At 37.1% G+C, this 24,290-nt stretch overlaps 1 protein-coding gene across 1 annotated transcript in view; it reads right to left on the reverse strand.

Annotated features, from left to right (window-relative positions):
• Window positions 1–349: 349 nt before the first annotated feature.
• hace1 (HECT domain and ankyrin repeat containing E3 ubiquitin protein ligase 1) overlaps window positions 350–24,290 on the reverse strand; it is a 33,654-nt gene continuing 9,713 nt past the window's right edge. The window contains exons 8-24 of the mRNA XM_082150289.1: window positions 23,590–23,686; window positions 22,022–22,123; window positions 21,495–21,601; window positions 21,251–21,401; window positions 17,635–17,942; window positions 15,644–15,712; window positions 14,900–14,987; window positions 10,790–10,901; window positions 10,602–10,699; window positions 8,687–8,774; window positions 7,156–7,305; window positions 6,090–6,286; window positions 5,112–5,243; window positions 3,211–3,309; window positions 2,850–2,920; window positions 1,928–2,041; window positions 350–1,738 (exon numbers count right to left, since the gene is read on the reverse strand). Coding sequence (XP_082006415.1) covers window positions 1,636–1,738; window positions 1,928–2,041; window positions 2,850–2,920; window positions 3,211–3,309; window positions 5,112–5,243; window positions 6,090–6,286; window positions 7,156–7,305; window positions 8,687–8,774; window positions 10,602–10,699; window positions 10,790–10,901; window positions 14,900–14,987; window positions 15,644–15,712; window positions 17,635–17,942; window positions 21,251–21,401; window positions 21,495–21,601; window positions 22,022–22,123; window positions 23,590–23,686 — 2,086 coding nt within the window. The 3' untranslated portion in view covers window positions 350–1,635. The remainder of the gene's footprint in view (window positions 1,739–1,927; window positions 2,042–2,849; window positions 2,921–3,210; window positions 3,310–5,111; window positions 5,244–6,089; window positions 6,287–7,155; window positions 7,306–8,686; window positions 8,775–10,601; window positions 10,700–10,789; window positions 10,902–14,899; window positions 14,988–15,643; window positions 15,713–17,634; window positions 17,943–21,250; window positions 21,402–21,494; window positions 21,602–22,021; window positions 22,124–23,589; window positions 23,687–24,290) is intronic.

Consider the following 24,290-nt stretch of genomic DNA (forward strand, 5'->3'; position numbering starts at 1 on the left):
AGTCATGTGACCATGGTTTAGTTCGTTCATAGCCTACGTTTAGCTTTTTACTTCTGCCGACTGTATATAGGCTTCAAACTTCATAAAAGTTTGTTCAAGATAACCATGATATAAAAAAAGAATAATAAAAAAAAACGTGTAAGAATCAAAAACATTTGTTGGACAGAGCTTAGTTTCTGCTATAATCCAAAAGATAATTTTTAAAAATCCTACTGGTTTGTCGTTGAGGGAACCAGGTGATGCTGACATCACGGTTCGCCAACAAAAATATGTCATCGCTTGTCATAGGAATGAATTATGCTTGTTGAAACCTGCTAAAATGGTTAAACACAAACAAATAATAGTTAGCTTCATTTGTAATAAAATCCATACTTTAATATTTTTGATGCCCACCTGTAATATCCAAAAGATTGTGCAGTATACTCCGTTATTACAAGTACAAAAACAAATTTGAATACCAAATCATAATGATAAATTAGAATAAATAGATTTATAAATCTACATTTTCACTTTAATTCACAACCAATAGTAAAGATATTGTACATTCCTAAAATGATCTGACTTCCCTTTTCAAAATCATTTCTTGACATGTCCGTGTTTTACAAGAGGAAACTATGATTTGTTGGTGAGAATATTTGGCACACCCTGAACACATTATTTGATCCTTTTACAGAATAACTTAATTGCACAGAAACGATTTAGACATAAATATAAAATAAAGAATTTTTGGACTATGATGACAACCCCATATATAACTAAATACATTTGAGTACATGAAAAATATATATGGCACAATAATCATAAGAGTAAAAAACAGTCAAGAACACTAAGTGAAAGTGTGCCACAAGAGACAAATACATCAACGCAACAAAAACAATTTTCAATAATGTGTTGACTTTATCAGCTATACATATTCAACCATCTCACATGCATCCACACACACACACACACACACACACACACACACACACGCAACTGAAGCATGGCGTGAGTTAAACAGCATCAAACAGCTGAAAAAATACAGCCTGGAATACAGTTATCAACGTAAAATAAAACTGACTTTTGCATGAATGAATCCAACAGGCCTTAAGAGTGAATCTCATGAAACCGGTCAAAAACATATGCGGGTCACATTTCAGCAACAAATTAAAATAGAAATATTTAAATGCTTAGCCTATTTTTATGACAAATTAGATTTTGTGGAAAAACATCATCAACATAAACAAAAAAAGTCAAGTATTTATCCTGATTTATGCTGATTTTAATAATAAAAAAAAAGTATAATAGTAATGATTTTTGATGTAATACAGCAAACATGACTATTACAGCAATGGGGATATCTAAAATTAACTGTAAAGGCCCTAAAAAGGCTTAATTTTCTTTATGCAAAATGTAATTTCTTATTTCGAATTGATGGTGAAATGTGACCTGGACTTCTTTTCATACATGCACATCAGCCTCTGGAGTGTCATGAACTCATGAACTCATGAACTCGTGTCATTTTCCACTGATGTCTTTGTCATAGACTCTAAATTTAAAGGCTTTTGAATTGTAGTGTTGACGAATCCCTGAACTGAGTCATGTGTGCGTTGTGTGTCCATACAGCAGAAGTCTCAACAAACGCAAAAGCCTGCGTCACGCCATGGTGTATCCGTAACTCCCACAATGCAGTGCGACCAGCAAACGATCACGCAGGACGTCCTTGCTGGGGTATTCTGGGAGTTTCAGCATGTTAATGCTGTGAAAACAGAGAGATAGGTAAGTGATGCTACATTGTGACAGTCACACTGGTTTCATTACATGCACTTTTTTTGTTTTTTTTGTTATTCTTTCTTCCTGTCCCTGTCCTTCATCATCCATGTTATAAAGCAGCTCAGAAACACGAGAAGAGCCACAGTGCCCTCTAGTGCTCCAGTCTCACTCTCACCATGTGCTCGAGGTAGGCAGTAGGTTTGATGTGTAGGGCACAGCGGCGATAGTAAACTTCTGGAGACCACTGCCGCCCATCAGAAAAGCAAATCCTCCGTGAGGGACTCTTGAACTGATAGACAAAGAAAAAAGGGTATTATGTTGCTGTTTGAGCCTGAAAAAGCTCTGCAAAGCTCCAGTTCTTCTCTATATCAGTGTCACTGTTTCTGAACTCCCTGAAATGCCTCCATTGAATTATTTAAATGAGGAACACATCATTTTCCTCATTTAAATAATTCATATGCAGAATAAAGGGGCGGGGCCTGGTTGAGTTAGTTAGTAGTGTGTTGAAACTGGCGGTTATGGTAAGGGGCGGGACATTTCCCAAACACACTAAAAGCACTCGACCAATCACAACACACTGCTCCAGCCGACCAATCAGAGCACATTGTGCTTTTCAGAAGGAGAAGCCTCATAGAGACAGGAACTAAACAGAGCGTTACTGACAGACTGGGAAGAGAGGAGCTGCAACAATGGAGAATATGGGGAAATAATGTGTTTATTGGACATTCAAGCATGAAAACCTGTTCTAGTAGAGCCCAAAAACAAAATCAAAAACATTCTGAAAAAAGGGTATAATAGGTCCCCTTTAAATATATATATATATATAAATAAAACTATTTATATTAACTAATATATTACCAAAATATTTTGCATGTAATGGATTTACAAAACATGCAACCATCCTTAAAATTGTGACAACAAAGAATTCGCCATTTTTTCCCTCTTTTTCTCAGCCATTTTTTCTATTAAGGCAGAAAATTTGGAGAGAGAGAAACTTAAAGCTTAGTTTCAGGAAGGAACTATTGTACCCTATAAGTGTCACAAGCAATTCCCGTTGTAAGTGCCTGAACACAGCATGAGGAAATATCGATACGTACCTTCCTGTAACAAACTGTAGGAGAAGGACTCTTTCTTCTTGAGTGAGATTTTCAACCACTTCCCAAAACCACTGCAACAAACACACATGCAAGTCTGTAACCGTATGGCTGAAACAGGCTGGGCTATACTATAACACAGCAGATATTTGTGAACTGATACATTTGTGTGTATTGTTTTTAATCGCTACAGCATTACAAAATAATAAAAATAAATAAAAGAGTGTAACAATTACTTTGTTCAGCCATTTACCCTTTACTACTGTTGCTATCTCTGACAAGTGCTCTCAATATATAGATATATAACATATATCTTCCACCCCTTTGGAAGAGAATTATAGTTGTGTATGTGCTGATGGGATACCTTTATCACAGGCTCCTGCAGGTCATAGCCACTAGTGTACTCTGTGTTCCTCTTCCAGTCCATCACATCGATTTCAGGCATGCCTGACAACAGCAGCTCCTACTCAAACACACACACACACACACACATTCAATACCATCAAGCATCCGCAGCAGATAAACACACACACAGGCTCTGATTTAGGCATTTCTAACACGGCCTAAGACTTTTAAAGAAACAGATCCCTCAAATTATTAATATTCTGACAATGAGGGCGGGGCAACCTGTCACTCACATGAGATCCACCAATAGCAAACCACAACCATCCAATCAATTCCCCAGAGACAAAATCAAGCCCCGCCCACATTTGTTCTTGTTCCAGAAGCCGATTCACTCGGATATACGGCGCTATAGGGAAGAAAATACCAGCGCAACTTCCCTTTCATGCTGACTTTATCAAAAATATTAACCTAATTTACAGACATTTTGATATTAACATATTAAATATTTATCAAAATAAAAGTCAACATGTAAAACCAACCTAGAGAAAACCCGAGCTACTATAACAGCATATCATTATTTCGTTGTATTTGTTTACTCACTGTGTTGTGAATTCTTCACACTTTATATGTTATTTTTCTCTGTTTTAGAGACTGTTTAGGATTTTGTAGTGTGTTGTTACGGCAACAGTGCACTAGCATGTAACACCGTGTTCTAACCAGACGTCCCGCGACACACGATAAAAGGCACCTTTAAATCTGAATTTTTGTCCAAACCAGCGACGACGGCAATACGCGACATTAAGAAATGTAAAGTATAAAGTATGACAATGATAATCTCGGGTACTGATTTTGTGCTTTATTTAATGTTAAAAGAATTTAACGTGAGTTTGAATATCATTTTGCATGACCTTTGGCTATACTGAAAGCTGCAATGAATAAATTACCTAGAAATTGAAAATAAATGAAAGTAAACAAAACTGTTTGAACTGCAAACTCAGTGTGAACAAACATGTGTATTCTTTGACAAAGATTGTTTCAGTCACTCACTATGTATTTTTAATTTTTAATGTTAAAATTATGTGGTTCCAAATGCAGTGCGCTTGCAGAGAGACTCCGCCCACACGCTCTTCTGATTGGCTGTGATTTTTGATTGATTTGTTTGCGAGTGCAGTGCGCTTGCAGAGAGACTCCGCCCACACGCTCTTCTGATTGGCTGTGGTTTTTGATTGATTTGTTTGCGAGTGCAGTGCGTTTGCAGAGAGGCTCCGCCCACACGCTCTTCTGATTGGCTGTGATTTTTGATTGATTTGTTTGCGAGTGCAGTGCGCTTGCAGAGAGACTCCGCCCACACGCTCTTCTGATTGGCTGTGGTTTTTGATTGATTTGTTTGCGAGTGCAGTGCGTTTGCAGAGAGGCTCCGCCCACACGCTCTTCTGATTGGCTGTGATTTTTGATTGATTTGTTTGCGAGTGCAGTGCGCTTGCAGAGAGACTCCGCCCACACACTATTCTGATTGGCTGTGGTTTTTAATTGATTTTGTGCTGCCACATCTGGTTTAGACAGACAAATTGCTTGTCACTGGAATCGCATTGCGTCTGGTTAAACCATGTCTTGATTCCAGTTTACTTGTGCATTCACAGCAACAGCAGTGCAAATGCAAGTGGTAATATGTTTATGTTGTGGATTAATCTTGTATATACAGGATGTGTTTGACAGAACTAATTAACCTGCTTATGTCACTGTTGCTCAGATTTATCGTTTTAATCCATACTACAAAACATACTATGATTATTTTTTTTCTTCAGTGAGCACAGGAGAGAAAAACAGCAGAGAGAAACTCCAAATGAAAACTGCAACATGAGAATATAAAGAGATCTTTGCAGGAGTCTCATGCAGAGATGAGAGGAGGAATCCACTGACCAGCTCATATTCATCAAAGAGCTGAATGAGCGAGGGAAGGATGAAAGTGTGAAAGCCCTGCAGGAAAGCATTGATCTGAGGCTGAATGGCTCGGGTCATCCTGAGCTCCGTCACCAGCTGCACATACTCCTCCTGACACACACAGAAACAGTACAAATCAAACCATCACTCACTCCATCACCACCATCGAGACAGCGCTTTGTACTCAGTAGTCTTGGGTGACTACAATGAGGACGAATATCACTAACAAAAAAAAACTCATGTAAATGATTTAAACTGCTTTTTGAAAATTACAATTCATCTTTTTTCTAAAGTACCTTTGATTTCATGTGTGAAAGTTTTTAATGAGGGAAATTATTTAAAGCATGATGGTTACAAAGAGACACAACTAGCATCAAAATGGAATGAATATTAACTAGCCTGGAAACTGGCTCATCTTACCCCAATGTTCCCTCACAGATGATTCCAAAGGTTTGATTTAGACATGCCACAAATATGTTTTAGTAACACTAAAACTGTAACACTACAATAAGGTTTATTAGTTAATTAACTAACATGAACTAACACTGAGCAATACATTTGTTACAGTATTAATTCATCTTTGTTAATGTTAGTTAATAAAAACACAGCTGTTCATGTTAGTTTACAGTGCATTAACTAATGTTAACAAATACAACCTTTGATTTTAATAACGTATTAGTAAATGTTGAAATGAATAAACATCTACTATGCTGTAGAAGTATTGTTCATTCTTAGTTCATGTTAACTACGGTAGTTAACTAATGTAAACTAATTAACCTTATTGTAAAGTGTTACCATTTTAACCAACTGCTCTTTTCTGCAAATAAATGCTTTAAATGACAAATCAGGATTTCTCTCGACTCACATATACACTGTGTAAATATATATAGTTTACTTGACTATAAAAGAGAACTGAGACACTTCTAACTGAAAACAATGACAATATGTATATATTACCTTGTTGTCTTGTGTGACCTGAATGGCAGTTCCTCCTGGTTTGAGCGGGAACTCTTCCATGTTTCCGAACACATCCGTCTCCACGGAAAAGGTGAGCTCAAGGCCAAGATCACTGATGTCATTGTCCAGGATCCACTGCAGGTTTTTAGCGTACTCTGGGTCAATGGACGACACATCCTGATAGCTCACTGGGATGCCTGCAAAGATCACACACAAAACACATTTTAACTCGTGATGCATGTATCAGACACTCTTGTTTACATGCACATACTTTTCCCACTCTACAAACCGTAATACTGGCTTGATCAGTTTGTGGCTTATTTGTACATGATGCATATGACAATTTCTGATTCTTGTGCTTGTAATCATGCGCAATGACAATGACCATCAGGGTACTAAATGTTTAAGTTACCGGCCATTCAGAACTTCTACTACCCCCGTAAAAAAATTATAAACTACCGGTAAACAGATTAACTACGTCACAGATTTTTTTTTATATGTATATATAATAAAATAAAATAGATTTCATACATTAATTTCTTATTCAAACAAAATCCTGTCATCCAGCATCTCCTCCCTTCCTCTTTCATCTGTATTTTAGATGGACAGATCAATACAGCGAAAAGAATATCCAAAAATGTAGGATGTCTGTTAATGAAGCGCACTGTTATGTGTAAGCCAGATATGAGCAGATTCTGCGCAATACGCTGTATTTTATATATCATGAAGACTCACAAGTTCAGCATTTGCGCTAAATCTGCGCAGATTTGTCTTACACAAACTTCCCCAGCAAAGAGAGTAAACATAGTAAGTTTAGAAACACTCCAAATTGGCTCGTGATTTGACAGCGTTACCCGCCACTGACGATTTTTACCCGCATTTGGTGGGTGTTAATTTCAAACCCTGATGACCATGTATTGAGTTTACTCACTTGATTAAAGCGTATCAAGAATGTCTATACAAGTTCATCTGTACACATATGCATGCGAGAACAAGTTCAACAAACAGAGTCAATGTAAAAAGAAATGTGCTGATACAAAGTGACTCTGAGAGTGGAGTGTGTTACCCAGTATGTGCTTGTAAAAGGAGCGTGTGAAGTAGATGTTCACCAGCTGTCGATGATAGAGAGCCAGACCCAGGATTTGACCAGCAAATCGGAAGTAGTTCAGATGGTCTGGATTTACAGAGGAATTACTGTTGGGCTGAAACGTGGTACCTGTAAATGAAAAAATATATATAATAATCCATGCACACACATGCAAAACACATATATAAATATTTAAACACAACATAGTGTATCTGAGAAGGGAAGGGAATGTTATCCATTTCCGCATAAATCCCAGAGGAGATGATTCTTCTGAAGGCGGGTTCCCACTAGCCAATATCTCTTTGCTGATTTGAAGTCATTCATTTAAAGACTCAAGAGTCCGAGCCAATCCCTGCGTGTGGCAGAGATCTCACGGTCTTCAGACCCTCAGACAACATCAAGCTGCCCTTTGAAAGTGACCAAAGAGCTTTCCCCCACACTGAGAGAAGCCTTCTCTGTCTTGTCTGGCTCAGATCATCCCCAGCAAGCAATAGCCATCATTTCACCGTCTCGGTTAACTATAGACCCGATATAGTCTGGCTATGAGTAACACACTTCTAGCCAAAATAACCTTTAATTTGGTTACATGTCGTTTTTGCCAGAATAACTTGTGAGATGTATGATATTCCATCATGTAAGCAAAGTCAGCAGTGATTACAAGATGTTTGGTTTCATTTCTTCACTCATTTCATTTCTTTGTTAATTGATAACTAGTCTATTCTTTGGATATGGTTTAGAGTAGACTTCTATAAAATTTTCTCTGACAGCCCAAATTTTGCCTTGTTTTAGCCTAGACGTCCGGGCTGTGTTTGGACGCTATTAGGCGTCTTTTAAACGCAGAATTGCTTGCTGGGCCAGATCAGCTCCAAACTTTTCCCTCTTCAAGAGCAACATAGTAAAAGTAGACTCTTCCATGGTGATTGTTCAATCCAGTGGGTTTTCCTGCACTTGTATTTTTATCCACCTTATTTTTAACGTAAGAGCGGGAGCGGACATTTGTAACTTGAATTTGTCAAACCTTCCGGTGTCATTTCTTCCAGTTATTTGAGCTGTACTAAAACTGTCTGTCATGCTGCTTGCTATTGCAAACTGTTATTTGTTATATATTCTTAAATGTATTATTTTACACGCTGGTTTGTAGTACAAATTATTTTTTCATTTAAAGGCATTTTGTTATTCTTCAAGGCTAATGAAATAGCTTCCACTTTGCAAAATGAGGTGGATAGAATGTAAATGGTTTTTCATTGAAACTAAACATGTCCATAAAAACATTAAAAAAAACAAATCATATCACACCCATTCAAAGGGGAACTTTATGAATTGCATCCTTATTTTTTTCTTTACACTTTTTTGTCACTCTATTTCCATATCATATCAGTTGATGAGTGTTACAGACAGAAGAGAATATATTTCAGTAGAGCAGCTGGCCAATAAGAAGTTGGCTAGTGGGATCTTGACATGGGAGACGTACATTTGAACTGCACTGCATTTTAGAGATGATGTCACTTACCATCAGCAGATTGTGTAAACAGCGCATAGTCCGGGTTGATGATCTCATTGGACAGAATGTCAAACCACTCTCTGACCACACCCTGACCCTGAAAAAAAGACAGAATCAAGATGTTCATGACATCAACCCTAGATCTTATGGAAGCTGGTTTCTGCCACAAAAAAAAGAAAGAAAAAAAAAGGAAAAAAAGTAATTGTGACTTTTTACCTCAATTCTGACTTTTTTTCTCACAATTGCGAGTCTACATTTCTTATAAAGTCGCAATAAAGTCAGAATTGTGAGATGTAAACTCGCAATTGTGAGATAAAAAGTCACAATTATCTTTTAAAATGTTTTATTCCGTGGTGGAAACAAACTCCCATAAGATCCTTGCATCAAAACAATCAAAAATAATCTAAAATCTTGTAAAATAGCCAATACACGCACAAATATAGAAGACTCTTGATGCAAAGCAAGTTAATGCTGCCTTCATTGATCGTGTTCACATTTGGCAGGTTTGGTTGGATTAAAACGAACTCTGCTGTGATTGCTTTGTGCGGTTCATTTGAATAAGTGGCAGTTTTTAGTGGAGTAAAATCTAGCAATAATATATTTGGGTCATAATGCCAGATTGAAAAGCCTTAAAGGGACAATCCAGCCAACAAATGTCAAATTCTGTCATCATTTACTCGCTCTCAAATTGTTCCAAACCTGTATACGTTTCTTTGTTCTGCTAAACACAAAAGAAGATATTTTGAAGAATGTTGGTAACCAAGCAGTCGATGAACCCCAGTGTTCTCTATAATGGAAGTCAATAGTGCCACACAACTGTTTGGATACCAACATTCTTCAACATATCTTCTTTTGTGTTTAGCAGAACAAAGAAACGTATACAGGTTTGGAACAACTTGAGGGTGAGTTTTAAAATATATTAACCCTTTAGAACCGGCTGTGTCGTCGCCGACACATACCAGCAAGCTGTATTCATTTTACTGTAACTCTTCAACCGTTTGCACTATCAAAACCATTCAAATTGTTGACAGTAGACAACATGCGCTTTTCTGCAATAAATGGCTTATTACGGTAATTTCATGCTTTCCGTCAGCAAATGACAGCAGCTTTCTGGCAGAGCAGGAAGGAAGGATTTGAACAGAGAGATACGAAGCGCGGCAGGTTATAGTGTTTTGGATTGCATAAAATAATAAAAGAAACGAACAAATACATGGCGAAAGAAGTGGTAGACAGCAGAATAGGGGATTGGGATGATTTTTAATGAAACTTGGGAGGCGGATAGCGTTACTCTTTCACGTATCTTAGCATGTGTATGTGTGTGTGCATGTGTGTGTGCATGTGTATGTGTGCGTCTATGAAAAAAAAGTGTCCTAAATGAAAACTGTGCAACCCAAGACTTGTATATATGAATTATATACAAAAAAGACTTGTATATATGCATTATAGTTCATTTTTCAAGTAAAAGTGTTAGTTTCTTTCGTTCGTGATTTTTCTGTTTTTTTTCTAAATAAAAATCAGTAAATGTATTCTCGTTTATTCTTCTTCTTTTTTTTTCTATTTAAATTATATTTACAAACTCACCACACACAATAATGGTCAATAACTGTAATTTGTTGAAAGCTAATCTTTTTTCTGAAAAAGATGACACCTTGCACATGAAGATAGCACATTGTTTTAGAATTTTACAATAAAAAAATTTTAATATGTGAAAAACACCTATTTTAGCTTCAGGTTCTAAAGGGTTAATATTAAATGATGAGAGAATAAAAAAAAATTTGGCCGAACCATCAACCAATCTGATGTGCATGATCCGAATGAAATTTTGGTTTGGTTTGTGGTCTACTCTCTTTTGACAGGGCTGCGTGTCTGAAAGTGGCAAAAGATTTAAGATAAAGATATTCCTGGGTGACGTGAACAAGCTTACCATTCCCTCTTCACCGTGGAACCGCACGGCAATGCCTTGTTTGAGTTTCTCATTGGAGGACTTAGACACAACCTCACAGCTGCTGCGGAATATAGAGTCTGAAAGAAGAAGATAAAAAAAATGAATAAAGGAAGTGGAGACAGAGATATGAAGGATCCTTTTAACAGATAATGTGAAAATTCTTCTACCTCTGTGAACAAGAAGAATATCATTTTCATTAACCGGCCGGTGAACCATATCTGAGTCAGGCTGTCCGGCCAGAAGATGTTCATAAAACCACTCACACCTGTCTTTAAATGGCTGAGGAAGAGAGATAAACAAAGACCTGTTAAACATGATGACGATCATCAAGTCTTGATGTCACAGATGAAGTCTTAGGCCAGAAACATACTTCACACAAGGATGCAAAAGCAGACCTTAACACTTGAACAATGCAATGCAAGCACACAGCAGGTCAAACTAGGGCTGCACGATATATCCTTTTAGCATCGGTATCGCGATTACGAAGAGTCACATGATCGCAGGATGTGTGATGTCAAGAACAGGGATCATAGCTAATCTGTACGGATCAGGCACCATGGTTCAAAACGCACATAATTCTTGGATTAATCGCAGAGTTTAACCATCATAGACCGAAAGTTTATCATTTTTCATGCGTTTTAGGTCCTGTCAGTTTAAACATTTCATTGATTTTAAACCAGTCAAACACACAGAGCAGCACGCAAACACCGAATTATGTTCTCTCTATTTGTCTATTTGTAATTGAATGGACACATAGACTAGCCTGGGTTTCCCCATGCTGCCTTGAGCGCAGAGCGATTTTATTCACGCTGCTAGGCAGCCTGGACACCATGGACCAGATTTTCCCCTCAAAAAGGGAACCAATAACAGAACGGGGAGGGAGCAACAAGACGATGACGACGTCTATGCGACATACCGAAGCAATTTGTTTATATCTATGGATCCAACATGGCAGCAGACGCGAAGTTACCTTTCGATGCAGCCTCAGATAAGTAGTTTAGAACGCAAGTTTATTTCGTCTTCTTCCTTGTCGAATTTCTGTCGCTCTACATACGTCATCTGGTATAACTGAAACGATTGGCTATGAGCTATGTACAGGCGCATTTGATAGACATTCGTAGCGCCCAATAAACGGCTCTGGGCATTCGTAAACCACGCCTCAAATACGAGAAAATGAACATGTGGTTCCCAGACCACGTCTCAATGAGAAAGAGGTCTGACGTTAGCCAGGCTACACATAGACGCAAACTTATGATAAAAATGCCCGTCTCGGTGAGTATCCTCACAGTCGCTTATGGCTCACACGAACAAACAATTGAGAAAGAAAACTGATGCGTATCATTATATTGGATCCGTGCATTCGGTCTTAAAGTGACAGCGGCCTAATAAACCTGTTGCTGTCTGTGTCATTATTGTTAATCAAAGAACAAAATACAAAGTAGGGCTGGGCGATAAAACGATAACGATAATTATTGCGATATAATTTTTCTCGATAAAACGATATCAAGAGTTCGATAAATGTTTATGCGCCAAACTCGGAACGAATCTCATTTGAGCAGATGCGTTTACTCTGATCGGTCTCGGTCACGAGATCCAGTGAGAAGCGCTTGAATTCAGCGAAGAACACAATGTCTCCGTGATTTAAACCAGTTTAAAGGCAGATGAACCAGCGCTGACAAACAGGAGAAACACTGTGCGCAACGATACAGTCAGAAGGCTTTTCCGTCTACAAATTCCCATCATTTACCATGGATTTACTGTAACGTTAGCCTAGTAATATTAACTGCACCATGAAATGTGGGATATACATATTGAATTGTATTATATTATTAATGTAGACAATGTATTAAAGGACTAATGGAATATAATTACAGTATTTAATAATGTATTTAGGCTACTGTTTTTCATACAAATACCATATAAACCATAAAGTTACATTTTGCCATGATAGTGAGGTGCTGTAGGCTATGCCTGGCTTTATCTGTGGTTATCATGATCTAAATGCATGATACTGGATGACCAATGGTTAAGTTTAATAAAACTCAAACAGTCCGAATATTACATTTTAACAAATAAAAATTAGCACATGCAGAAACTAAGAAATTAATTTTCCAATAAAGATATTTATTTTGTTAAGGAAAAATGACAAATGTTTGAATGTTCTACCTCAGATTTGTGAAATGTTCACCTGTTTGGCAAGTGCTTGTAATGATATGTTCTGACAATAAAGAGTAGTTTAAAACCACAATTAACGCTCTGGTTTCTACAACTTTCACTTAGGAGCAAAAATCTGCCTTTAAACTTGAAAGAAATAAAGATTTGACATTTATCCTGATAATTATCGATATCGACTGATATAAAAAAAATTATCGTGATCATTTTTTTGGGCCATATCGCCCAGCCCTAATACAAAGTCAAGTCAAGTCACCTTCATTTATATAGCACTTTTTACAAGATTGTTTCAAAGCAGCTTTATAGTGATTATTGGAAATGAATGCAACAACGATTGTTTAGGCTGTACAGCAGATCTAGAAGAAAGTCACTGTCCAGCTTAAAGGAGTCATGACCTGTAATTTTCACTTTTCCACGAGAAAAAATTTATGTTATGATTGCCTAACGATTATACACTGGCCGGGAAGCCGATATTTAAAAGTGAAGCGTTTGTTTACCTCAGGGTTTGTAAAATATCCCACGTGCACGCGCACTCAAATACGAGATTTTGATTTCTACCCTGGCTTGACGTCACGACGGTGGAGGATATACCATATATGGACACCGCAGACCTATGCTGCAGGAAGCCCGCCCTGCCCCTCTCCCCTCATATTCAGTCGAGCGCCGCCATGAATTCCGATTCGAAGTACGCACTCGACCGTGAAAGATGCAGAAACGTGGTGCACACGTGAGTTGCTCTGTTGTTGACTGCCAGAATCAACATGGAAATGTTTTTTCTCTCCCAAGAACGGACCAAGCTATCATGGACCAGTGGATTAAATTCATTTTTAATGACGCGGTTCCTACAACCCTTCCCACTGGCTTAGGTGTCTGTGCTAAACATTTTACAAAAATTGCGTTGCAATGATAAGATCTTTATTCACGCGATCAACAGACTGTCTGTCATCTGCTCAGTCAGTGCTCATCATGCTGCAACCTTTCATGTGATGGAAATTGGAATAGATTTAAATATAATGCTATAAACGATACTTTTCACGATTTGTTCATCTCGATAGCTGTAATAGTAAAAACATTGTAAAAGTTTTCGACATAGTTCATGTAATACTACTAGCTATTTCATATGCAAGCATGTCAGCCAATCACAGCAGTGGGCGTTTGCACTGCAGTCTCACAGCAGACACGCCCCTTAAAACAGAGCGTTCAAATCTGAGGCTGAAATCAGGCTTGGAAAAATGGCTTTTATTTATAAATTATGACAATTTTTGATGTAAAAATCATACTAACATTATAAGGGCACCCCAGGCAACATTATAAAATAATAAAACAATCCAGTTCATGACTCCTTTAAGTAAGTTTTGATTTATTAATTTCTGTTGTAAAAATCTTTATTTATTAACTTGGACATGAGACCATTTTCAACTGAAAACAGAAAACTTTAATGCGTTCTGGCCGTTCATTTACACGACAACAGCGTTTTGGTGGCCTGAGAACGCACACTTTGAAGTAGGTTTCATTGTGCAAGTTTTTGAAAACGGGTTTTGAAAGCGATATCGTTATCATCTCTGTGTAAACTTCAAAAACATGAATCTTTCTTTCCAAAGTGACATTGCCAATTACTTGTCTGGCCTGCATAATACAGCGTTTTAGTCGTTTCCACGGATCCGTGTGAATGGGAATCATTGTGATAACATTTTCAGAGGAAAGAACTTTTGTCGTGAAACAAAAAAAACTTTGAACAAAAGCAAAAAGAAAATCACTTTTTTAGCTGTAACTAAGATTAATTATATTTAATTTATACAGTGAAGACTATGCAGTGTTATTTAACATTTGATTATTCAATTTCTGTACCTGAATACTGACTTACCTGAAAAACATAAAGCATTTTACTTTATTTCATTTGTATCTTTGTTCTATTGTATTCATCTATGCTTGTAATTTGTTTGTTATTTTCTATGCAGATTCACTCCACCTACAAAATCACCTCAATCATTCTAGATTGATTAATTTTTTCCAAATAGAGCTTTATTCAAATCATCTTCTTTTTCCTAAAGTTGTTCAGTGCCCACATCAGGCACACGATCTGTTTCAGGATTGATCATGCTTACCTGGCCTTTGATAATATGCATGAAGCGAGACATGAGTTCAGGACATTCCAGCAGGAAGTGGAAGTGGTTGAAGATAATTTTGGGATTCCTGGGAATAATGAAAGAGCAATTGTAAGAAAGTGTTTTAAAAGTATAGGGCAACACATATGCACACCGCTAGCCATAAACTAAAGTTTAAAGGTATAGTTCACCTGAAAATTAAACTCTGCCATATTCATGCATATATAGTAAAAGTGTAATTTATTCCTGTGATCAAAGCTGAATTTTCAGCATCATTACTCCAGTCTTCAGTGTCACATGATCCTTCAGAAATCATTCTAATATGATGATTTAATGCTCAAGAAACATTTATGATTATTTTCATTGTTGAAAACAGTTGTGCTGCTTCAGATTTTTGTGGAAACTGATGAACTTTAATGAATAGAAGACCAAAAGAACAACATTTATTTGTATTATTATAAATGTCTTTAATGTCACTGATCAACTGAATGTGTCCTTGATGAACACAATTAATAACTTCAACAACAAAAAATCATGACCCCAAACTTTTGAAAGTCGTACCGAGTAGTTTTATGATATTGCTTTTGTGTTTTTTTAGAGCTTGTCAGATGCTGATGAACATGCATTGTATAGAAAAAGAGATGCGTGAAGATTCTTTTAAATGTTCTTTTTTCCCCCTCATTAAATTATTCTTTAAGAAGTAATGTAACAGATTTATAAATGTATTATATGTCCTTGACTTACCTTGTCACAAAACACTTGAGAACTTCATCATGTTTACAGACAAACTCGATGAATCGAGGAGAGGTCATGCTAGATATCAGAGAAGGAAAAAGAGTATGCAGGGTCTCAGACTTGGCGATGAGAGTACATCAATTATGCATTAATTAAAGAGCGATTTAACAATCTAATAACATTATCATTAGAGAAGCGGTGGTGGTGTCGGGTGACGATTTAACCATATTATTAAACAATTCATAACGTAATAACTGCACATAATGTAATAAGCATTTCATTATTAATGCAATAACATTTTCATAATGTAATAACTTTCTCAAAACGCAATACAATCTTGAGTTCAGAATTTAATAACCATCTTTCACATTATGTAATAGGTTATTGTATGAGACATTTATTGCATCATGAACACTGTAGCAAATAATGCAACCACAGTTCACAGTTGTTTACAATATAATTGTCTTTCAATATAATACATTTTATCAAAAAATAGGCTACATTGTGAACTCAACATTTTGATAAATATTGTACAAATTTTGTGATTATGACATATTCCATCATAAGTCATAATAACCCAGAAACACATTTTTTAAAAGAAATTGTAAGTTTTTAAATCATTTTTGAGATATAATCATATACATGGTTGTCATATAAACTTGTTTATATTCTACCAAAATGTATGATGCATTTATAATTCAAGTGATATGATTCTCTACAGAGTTGATTTTCATTTCTCTAAATAACTAATGAACTAAAGACATTATTGACCAAATAATTAGGTGAAAGCTCTTCACAAGCTGTTATACTGATTATTTTGGTTATGTAAATAAAAGTAATGCACAGTAATAATAATAATTGCATGAATATTTGAATCTGGTGCCTTTCACAGGTTAAGACTGGATTTAGATTAAAAAAAAAATACTGTTAGGGAATACTAATACTTTTTGGTATTATGAATATTTAAATCTTGTGCATTCTGTAGGTAGTTACAGACTGGATTTAGATTTAAAAATGTTCTGTAATTGAATAACAATATTGTTTTCTGATTAAAAAAGCAAAAACAATTATGAAAAAAAAGACTTTTTTTTTGCCGAGATTATAATTGAATACATTTCTCATAAAGTAAAAAAAAAAAGTACATTATGAGCTCAAGATATTATTAAAAAAGATTACATTATGAACATTTTATTGCATTAGTAGTTCAATAATTATTACATTATGAGTTGGTACATTTCTCAGATCTCCTGTATTCCCCATTAACTTTACTTATTCTACACTTTTGAAGCATTTAGGTCCACTTATAAATTTCACATGTAAATGCGAGTTGTTGATGGTTCTTTTATCCAAAGCCTACAGTGTATTCAAGATATACATTTTGTCAGTATGTGTGTTTTCCTGCTGGATATCGAACGCATTGACATGTTGTCCCTTTCGAACAAGCCATTTTCTGCGGTTTATTTTGATCAAATGGTCTGTGTGAAGAAGAAAGTTCTGAGTTTCGAGGTGATGTTTCATGTGTGAAAAATGATTCTTCATGCTTCATCATAACCATTCTCTAAAAATGTTGACCCTGATGAATCTTGACATTGTCATCCTGGAATATGGCCATGATGTGTGTTCCTACATGGTTGTTTAACCTAACAACATGACCTTTACTCTGTGTCACATTAAATGAAGCTGTGCTTCTTTATTTCATGGCCAAATCCAGGTTACAATAGATTGATAAACAACTAAAAACCTTTATAATATGCTTAAGATTCATTTTGAATAAAACTGATTTTAGACTAACTTTGTTTAAACCCCTTTCAAGGGTGTCAGAATACATTTGTTGCACAGAGGACTAGAAATATCACAGAACAAAAACAGATATTTTCTGTGAGTGAACCGTGTGGCATCAAGTGTAAAATCACTTGCTCCCAGCACGATTATCATTACAGAATATACAGCTTTTATACATTGGTTTCTGTGGACTGGTTTGAGTTTGAGGTCAGTCTTACCCATGAGGCATCTGACAGGAACAACACATGTAGAAGGCCTGGATCACGGCGCTCAGGCGATTGGCTATCATCGAGATGACGTCCTGACCGTCGGCATAACCCTCTGGTGTCTTCATCACGGAGCTGGCGTCCAGTAACAGTGGGGCACTTTCGCTGGATCCCGAGGGGTCGACCTCCTGCTTTTTCAGGAAAAGTGAGGCGATGTCATTTCCTGAGGATGAGGTTGATGCGTCTGTACTCTCCTTCTCCAGCTCAGTGGAGATGAGCACCAGCCATTCATCAAGAGAGTGCCATAACAGCTCCAGAGGCTAGACAGAAACACAAGAGAACGTCACTTCAACACAAGACCAGATAAATCATGTTCCTCTGTGCAGCGTTCAACATTAGGGCCAGGTGATATATTGAATATTTATAAACCTGTTAGTTCTAGTCCTTGATTCTGATTGGTCAATAGCTGTGTTTTATTCACAATAAAACCAGAGACCGTCTTATATTAGGGAGATGCGAGGGTCTGTATCTCTTACCATTGGAGAAAGTGTAACTTGGATCACATGAGGCACCTCAGCCAATAGGGTAATGGCAGTGACGTCAGTGCCCGCAGTTAAAAATTTTATGACAGTCAGCTCCAGCTTACGTTAATCAGTTTCATGTGGATTATTACCGGTCTGACCGGCGTTAGCTTCGATATAGCCGAAGCAAGTCAATCACAGGAATGCAGGAAGTATGGCAGGGCGACGCAGTGTCTCGTTCCCTTCTCAGGGAACTAGGGTTACAGTCGTAACCTGAGACGGAACGTCTTTGTGGACACAGAAGATTCAGCTTTTCCTGGTCCTGAGTAGTAAAAGGAGGAGGACAGAAAGCTTGCAACACGATAGGCCTTGGTAAATTGGTCGGCACTTTAGGGATGTAGCCCTGCTTAGGGTAAAGAAATGCCTTGACCATCCCAGGTGCGAATTCAAGGCAGGTGGGAGAAACCAAAAGGGCCTGAAGGTCTCCAACTCTCTTTAGGGACGAAATAGCCAGAAGAAAAATGGTCTAAAAAAGATCCACTTCCGCTTGGCCATAAACTTCCCATATATACTCTACCCCCTCGCTCTCATCCAAATCCCCAAGCAGGACAGCCTGATATGCTTGCAGGACTGCCATGGTGTGTAAGCACGCTCCCGTATATGCTTTCCCCACTAAGATAGATGTTGTTTTTAGTGGCTTAGTGGGTAGCACTGGGGCCTTCAGGGACGATGCTGAACCAGGGGCCAGATAGCTGGCTAATGTCTGTTCAGCCCTGGGCATCGTTCCATAGCCGTATTCGGTTACACTTTATTTTAAGGTTTCATTGTTACAGTGTAATCATATATTTAAGTACTGAATAATATTAAGCAACTACATGTACTTACTATAGGGTTAGGGTAGGATTAGGATTTGGTTGAGGGTTAGTTGCATGCAATTATGCATAATTTACTGGTATTACTATGGTAAGTACATGTAACATATGTAACAAGGACACTGTAAAATAAAGTGTTACCCCGTATTCTTTCAACCACCTTATTTCCGAATAAATATGTACTTGGGTGCTGAAAAGTCGGGATGAATATGGCTTATTCCATGATCTGGACAGCTCACTGTGCAGATCAGGAAAAAATGGAAGGCCCCGTGATGGAGGTGACACATTAGTTTGTGACAAAAAGCGACAGCCTAATTTGCTTTTGGGACGAGCACCTTGTTTCTCGGCAGGATAGTCAATATTAAGTTTAGCCACGGTACGAGTCATCACCTCCACCAGCTCCTCATATGCTGGGGAAAGAGGTGGCGAATCCTCTTCCCCCTTATTTTCACTTTCAGTGCTCAGCACATCTAATTCCTCATAACTAGAGCACTGAAGCATTGGGCTCTCACCCCGGGCCGAAGAAGCTGCTGGGCGGGCTTTCGACACCGGTGAGAGAGCACTGGATCCTTCGGGTAAAAGAAAAGAAAGGGCGGAGCCCGTCTTCTAACCCCACCGAGAGATCCATTTGCGATCCTTAAGAATGCCTTCAACGTGCTGCCTCAGCAGCAGCGGGTCCGGATCCCTGAGGATCGCAAGCCTGGCCACTTTCCTCGAAAAGTGACAGGCGAGAGCGGAGCGTGCGAAGCGGAAGCCTCTCACAATGCTGACAGTCAGCCCCATAGCATGCTCCACTCCCAAACACACAACACACAAATCATGTGTATCCCCACCCGTTAAACAACGCGGGCAGGGAGAAGCACACAATTTCAATGATTGCATTTGTTTCACCATGAAATACTGAGTGAACAGACAATACAATAGTAAATATAACAGACAGTTTCAACACAGAGCGCTTACAGAAGCACAGAAGCTAACGTCGGTCACACCGGATGTGCTTTTATCCTTCCCTGGTCGTGACGTCATCCGCTCATGACATTCACTCTCGCCATAGAGAGCCTAAGTCCCTCCCCTCCACTTCCGGCTCATGGGACCTTATGTCGGAAAAAATATGTATGGTAGTCAATGGCGAGAGACAACTTATCTTTTTATTCCATCTGAACTGTGCCCTGAATTTCACATATGATGTTTGTCAATTTAAAAGAAAATTATGAAAGTCAAGAAAGTCGCAGTTTGTCAAAAAACAGAAGAGTAACATTTAGTTTTATGTGAAAATCGCTCAATGAACTACATCTCTCGTCTCGCACTATATGTACGTCGCCATCCGTTGCTCGTATGTGTGCAGTCTGGTACAAAACACTCAGGTATGATGGCATAACGTTACGATTATAACGTAAGACTATAGAAAAAATGACAGACGTTAGCTTCAGTAAAGTTAGCTTCAGTAAAGTTAGCTTCATTCATTGAGAGAAAAGGTATGACGTCACATGTGCGCCTTTTGAGTTTGCAGTCTTTGTAATTACGCATTTTCACAGTCTTATACCACAACAGTTTTACATCAAACTGTGACTTTCTTGACTTTAAAATGTATCTTTTAAATTGACAAACATCATATGTGTAATTCAGGGCACAATTCAAACGAGATCAAAAATATTTGTTGTCTCTCGCCATTGACTACTGTACAATATTTTTCCGAATTAAGGTCCCATGGTGGTCAACCGGAAGGGGAGGGACTTAGGCTCTCTATTGGACTAGTTGACATACGTGCTTCAGATGCAATAACGCAGGGGCGTTCCCAAAGCGCCGTTGACGCAGCGCGACTTCCCTCGAAAGGGAACTTAATTTAATTGTAATTTAATACGCATTTAATTCATTAAAATATGTTGTTTTTTTTACCATCATTCATTAAAAAGCATTATATCATCATCATTAGGCATACAGTAGCTGACACAACAGTTCATGTTTTATTTTAATTAAACAACATAAAATTGAACACAATATTTATAATTAAATTAATAATTTTGTCTTTATTCATTATTATGAATTTGGGAAGATGGTTGGCTCATGTTGCGTTCCCAAATGCAAATGATAAGCGACTCAAACACACAGAGTAGCATTTACTGCGAATCGAAAGTGAAAATGAAAAAGGCTTTGGTGAAACAGAACATTACTTTCTTTAAGCATCTGAACATTGGCATTGAATTAAGATTTGTTTGCAATGTAGTGCCCACTGACCTTGAACACCTGGCTACGGGGCGTCTTGTTTCCATTGTAGCACATGTCACTCCCGTTGTTTGGGGAGGACGGTCCCAGGCAGAACACATGACAGAAGATCCGGATAATCCGGAGAAAACTCTTTGTTTGGACCTCAAAGTTACTGGACAAGCTGAATGGAAACAGAGTGAGAAACTGATTTGAGTAAAGGAAGGTCTAAATAAGAAGAGGAATTTCTTGAAATTTGTGGATAATGCAGATGCACCTCAGCAGTTTATGTCCATTTGTGGTGGCCACGTCAGCCAAGCTGGTCAGGATCCTTTGGTAGTTGGAGTCGTTTTGCTGAGAAACATACTCTAGAACCTGCCGTAGCTTAGAAATAATGGTAACACTTTACAATAAGGTTCATTATTTAACTTTAGTTAACTACATTAGTTAACATGAACTAATAATGAACTGCACTTCTACAGCATTTATTAATATTTGTTTAAATTAATTTCAACATTTACTAATACATTATTAAAATTAAAAGTTGTATACCTTAACATTAGTTAATACACTATGAACTAACATGAACAAACAATGAACAGCTGTATTTTTATTAACTAAGTAACATTAACAAAGATGAACAAATACAGTAACAAATGTATTACTCATGTTGGTTAATATATTAACTAATGTAAAAAAATTAACCTTATTGTAAAGTGTTACCAAAGTAATATTCAACATGTAAAAAGGCATTTAGGTACATTAACGTCTGAAGAAAGATAGATGAGGAAAAAAGAGGCGTACCATGTTTTCTTTCATGTCGTCATTCTGGGTCATCTGTATCAGCGTCTGAAAGAGTCTGCTGTGGTGCTGGATGAGAATCTCACACGTTTCACCATAACCACCCTACAATTAAATACACACGAGCTTTAGTGTCCTGCATACGAGTACCGGAGTTATTATCGTTAGCTAAAACTAGAGGTGTCACGAGGATGTAAACAATATGATTTGTAATATGGTCTAGAGTTAGTTTTATCCAAGACTCAGCTTGCTGTATTTATAAGATATAATTTACGCCAAAATGTAAATTCTGTCATCATGTACTCACTCTCATATAGTTTCAAACCTATAAGATTTTCGTTCAACTTCCAAACACACGTGAAGATTATCTTTTATGAAACCTGAGAGATTTCTGTCCCTCCATTTAAAGGCCATTCCTCTAAAACTTAAAAGATCCCAAAAAAATTTCATAAAGGCATCATAAAAATAATCAATTGAGTGGTTTAATTTAAATCCAAGCCTTCAGAAGAGACACGTCGGCTTTATATGATGTACAGATTCACAATGACACGCAGACTGCAGTATACACAGACATTCACATGCTTGCGTGACGCAAAAACAACATGAGAGTGAGTGCAGAGTTTCAGTGACAATCCTAAATAAAACTACTTTATGAACAATGTATAATAATGCAATGGGGGAATATCTGTGGGTCATGATAATAAAATAATAATAATCTTATTTTAATAATATAAGTAATAATAATAAATACCTCTCTTCTTTATTTTGGCTTAAAATATCGCAGTAGTATCGTATCGTGAGTTCAGTCTCATGATTTGTATCGAATCGTGACATGAGTATATCGTCACACAACCCTAACAAAAACTATTAAAAACATTAAGACATTATTTCACTGTAAACTGATTATAAACATTTGTTGAAAAACTTAAACTAAACCAAAATGAGAAATGTTGCCTTGGCAATAAATAATAAGTTTAAGATGAAACACTAAAACTGTTACCTGGAAATAAAAAATGAAAATGAAATTAAACTAAATGACACCTAATATAAATATTAGGGGTGTAACGATACACGTGTTCGTATTGAACAGGAATAGTGAAATGCTTTCAAGTACGTCACACGTCTTTTTTCAGCACTTTAAAACTCAAATATTATCATATAATGTTATTTTTAATGTGATGACCAAAACATTATTTGTTCATCCTTCAAAGATTACCCCCATTTATAAAACTAAAAGTTTCAAGATGTAGGAAAACTCACACTTATTTAAAAATAAATTAAAAATAAAATAAAAAAATCAAGGAAATTTCTCTGACATTTCTTTCTTTTTACTGTATCGAAAACGTATCGAACCGTGACACTACTGTGTCCAACTGAACCATGAATTTTGCGAACCATTACACCCCTAATAAATATATATATATAAACAAATATAAATAAATGTAAAATAATAATAATAATAATAAACATATATATAAACTAATTAAGTGACAAAAGCACATAACAAAATCACAAAAAATCTAAAATTGAAATCTAAGATGTGAATGAAGCTACAGCAGGAGTGTGTTCACCTGCACACACAGGTCCAGTGGCGTGACCCCGTTCTTGTCGGACAGATACTTGGCTCCCCTGAGCAGCAGAATCTGGGCCGTGTCCCTCTGACCGTGACTAAAACACAATGACAAAAGCTTGACAACTGCACAATATCAATATCTTCCTTCCATGCCAACAAGTTTCGATCCCTCCTCATTTTTCTATGATGTTTTGCACTTTGTTCACTTCAAGTAAACAAAGAAGTTCTTATCTTGAGTGTGAAATGAACACAGCAGATTTGGGCGCAACAAAATTTTTTTTTTTTTTTTTTGCACCATTAAACTTAAAAACATTTAAACATGAACCATATAAACTAAATATTTACGGAAGCCTCTGATCAGGAGTAATGGTTGGAATAAAACGGCAGACTGACTGAACTGCATAAATAAGCTCTTATTTTTAAATTCTTTAGCCATAAACTGTATGATAAAGCTGACACTTACACATTTTAAGAGAGAGAACATTATGCGAATAAATTACTTTGTTAGCGGACCCGAACCCGTCCTAAACAGCGTGCCGCTTTATGCGTGGCAAATAAACTCAGTCATAATAAATACCTTGTAACCAATCAGATCAACGCGTGATCGTCAACGAGTGGATCTCTGAGCTGCTGTGAGTGAGTGGAGGCGGGGCTCATTTGCATATTCATAGAACCGCAAATACTAAATGAGGCAAGGGT

This window comes from Leuciscus leuciscus (assembly GCF_965113295.1).
Source record: "Leuciscus leuciscus genome assembly, chromosome: 20".
Classification (NCBI taxonomy): Eukaryota; Metazoa; Chordata; class Actinopteri; order Cypriniformes; family Leuciscidae; genus Leuciscus; species Leuciscus leuciscus.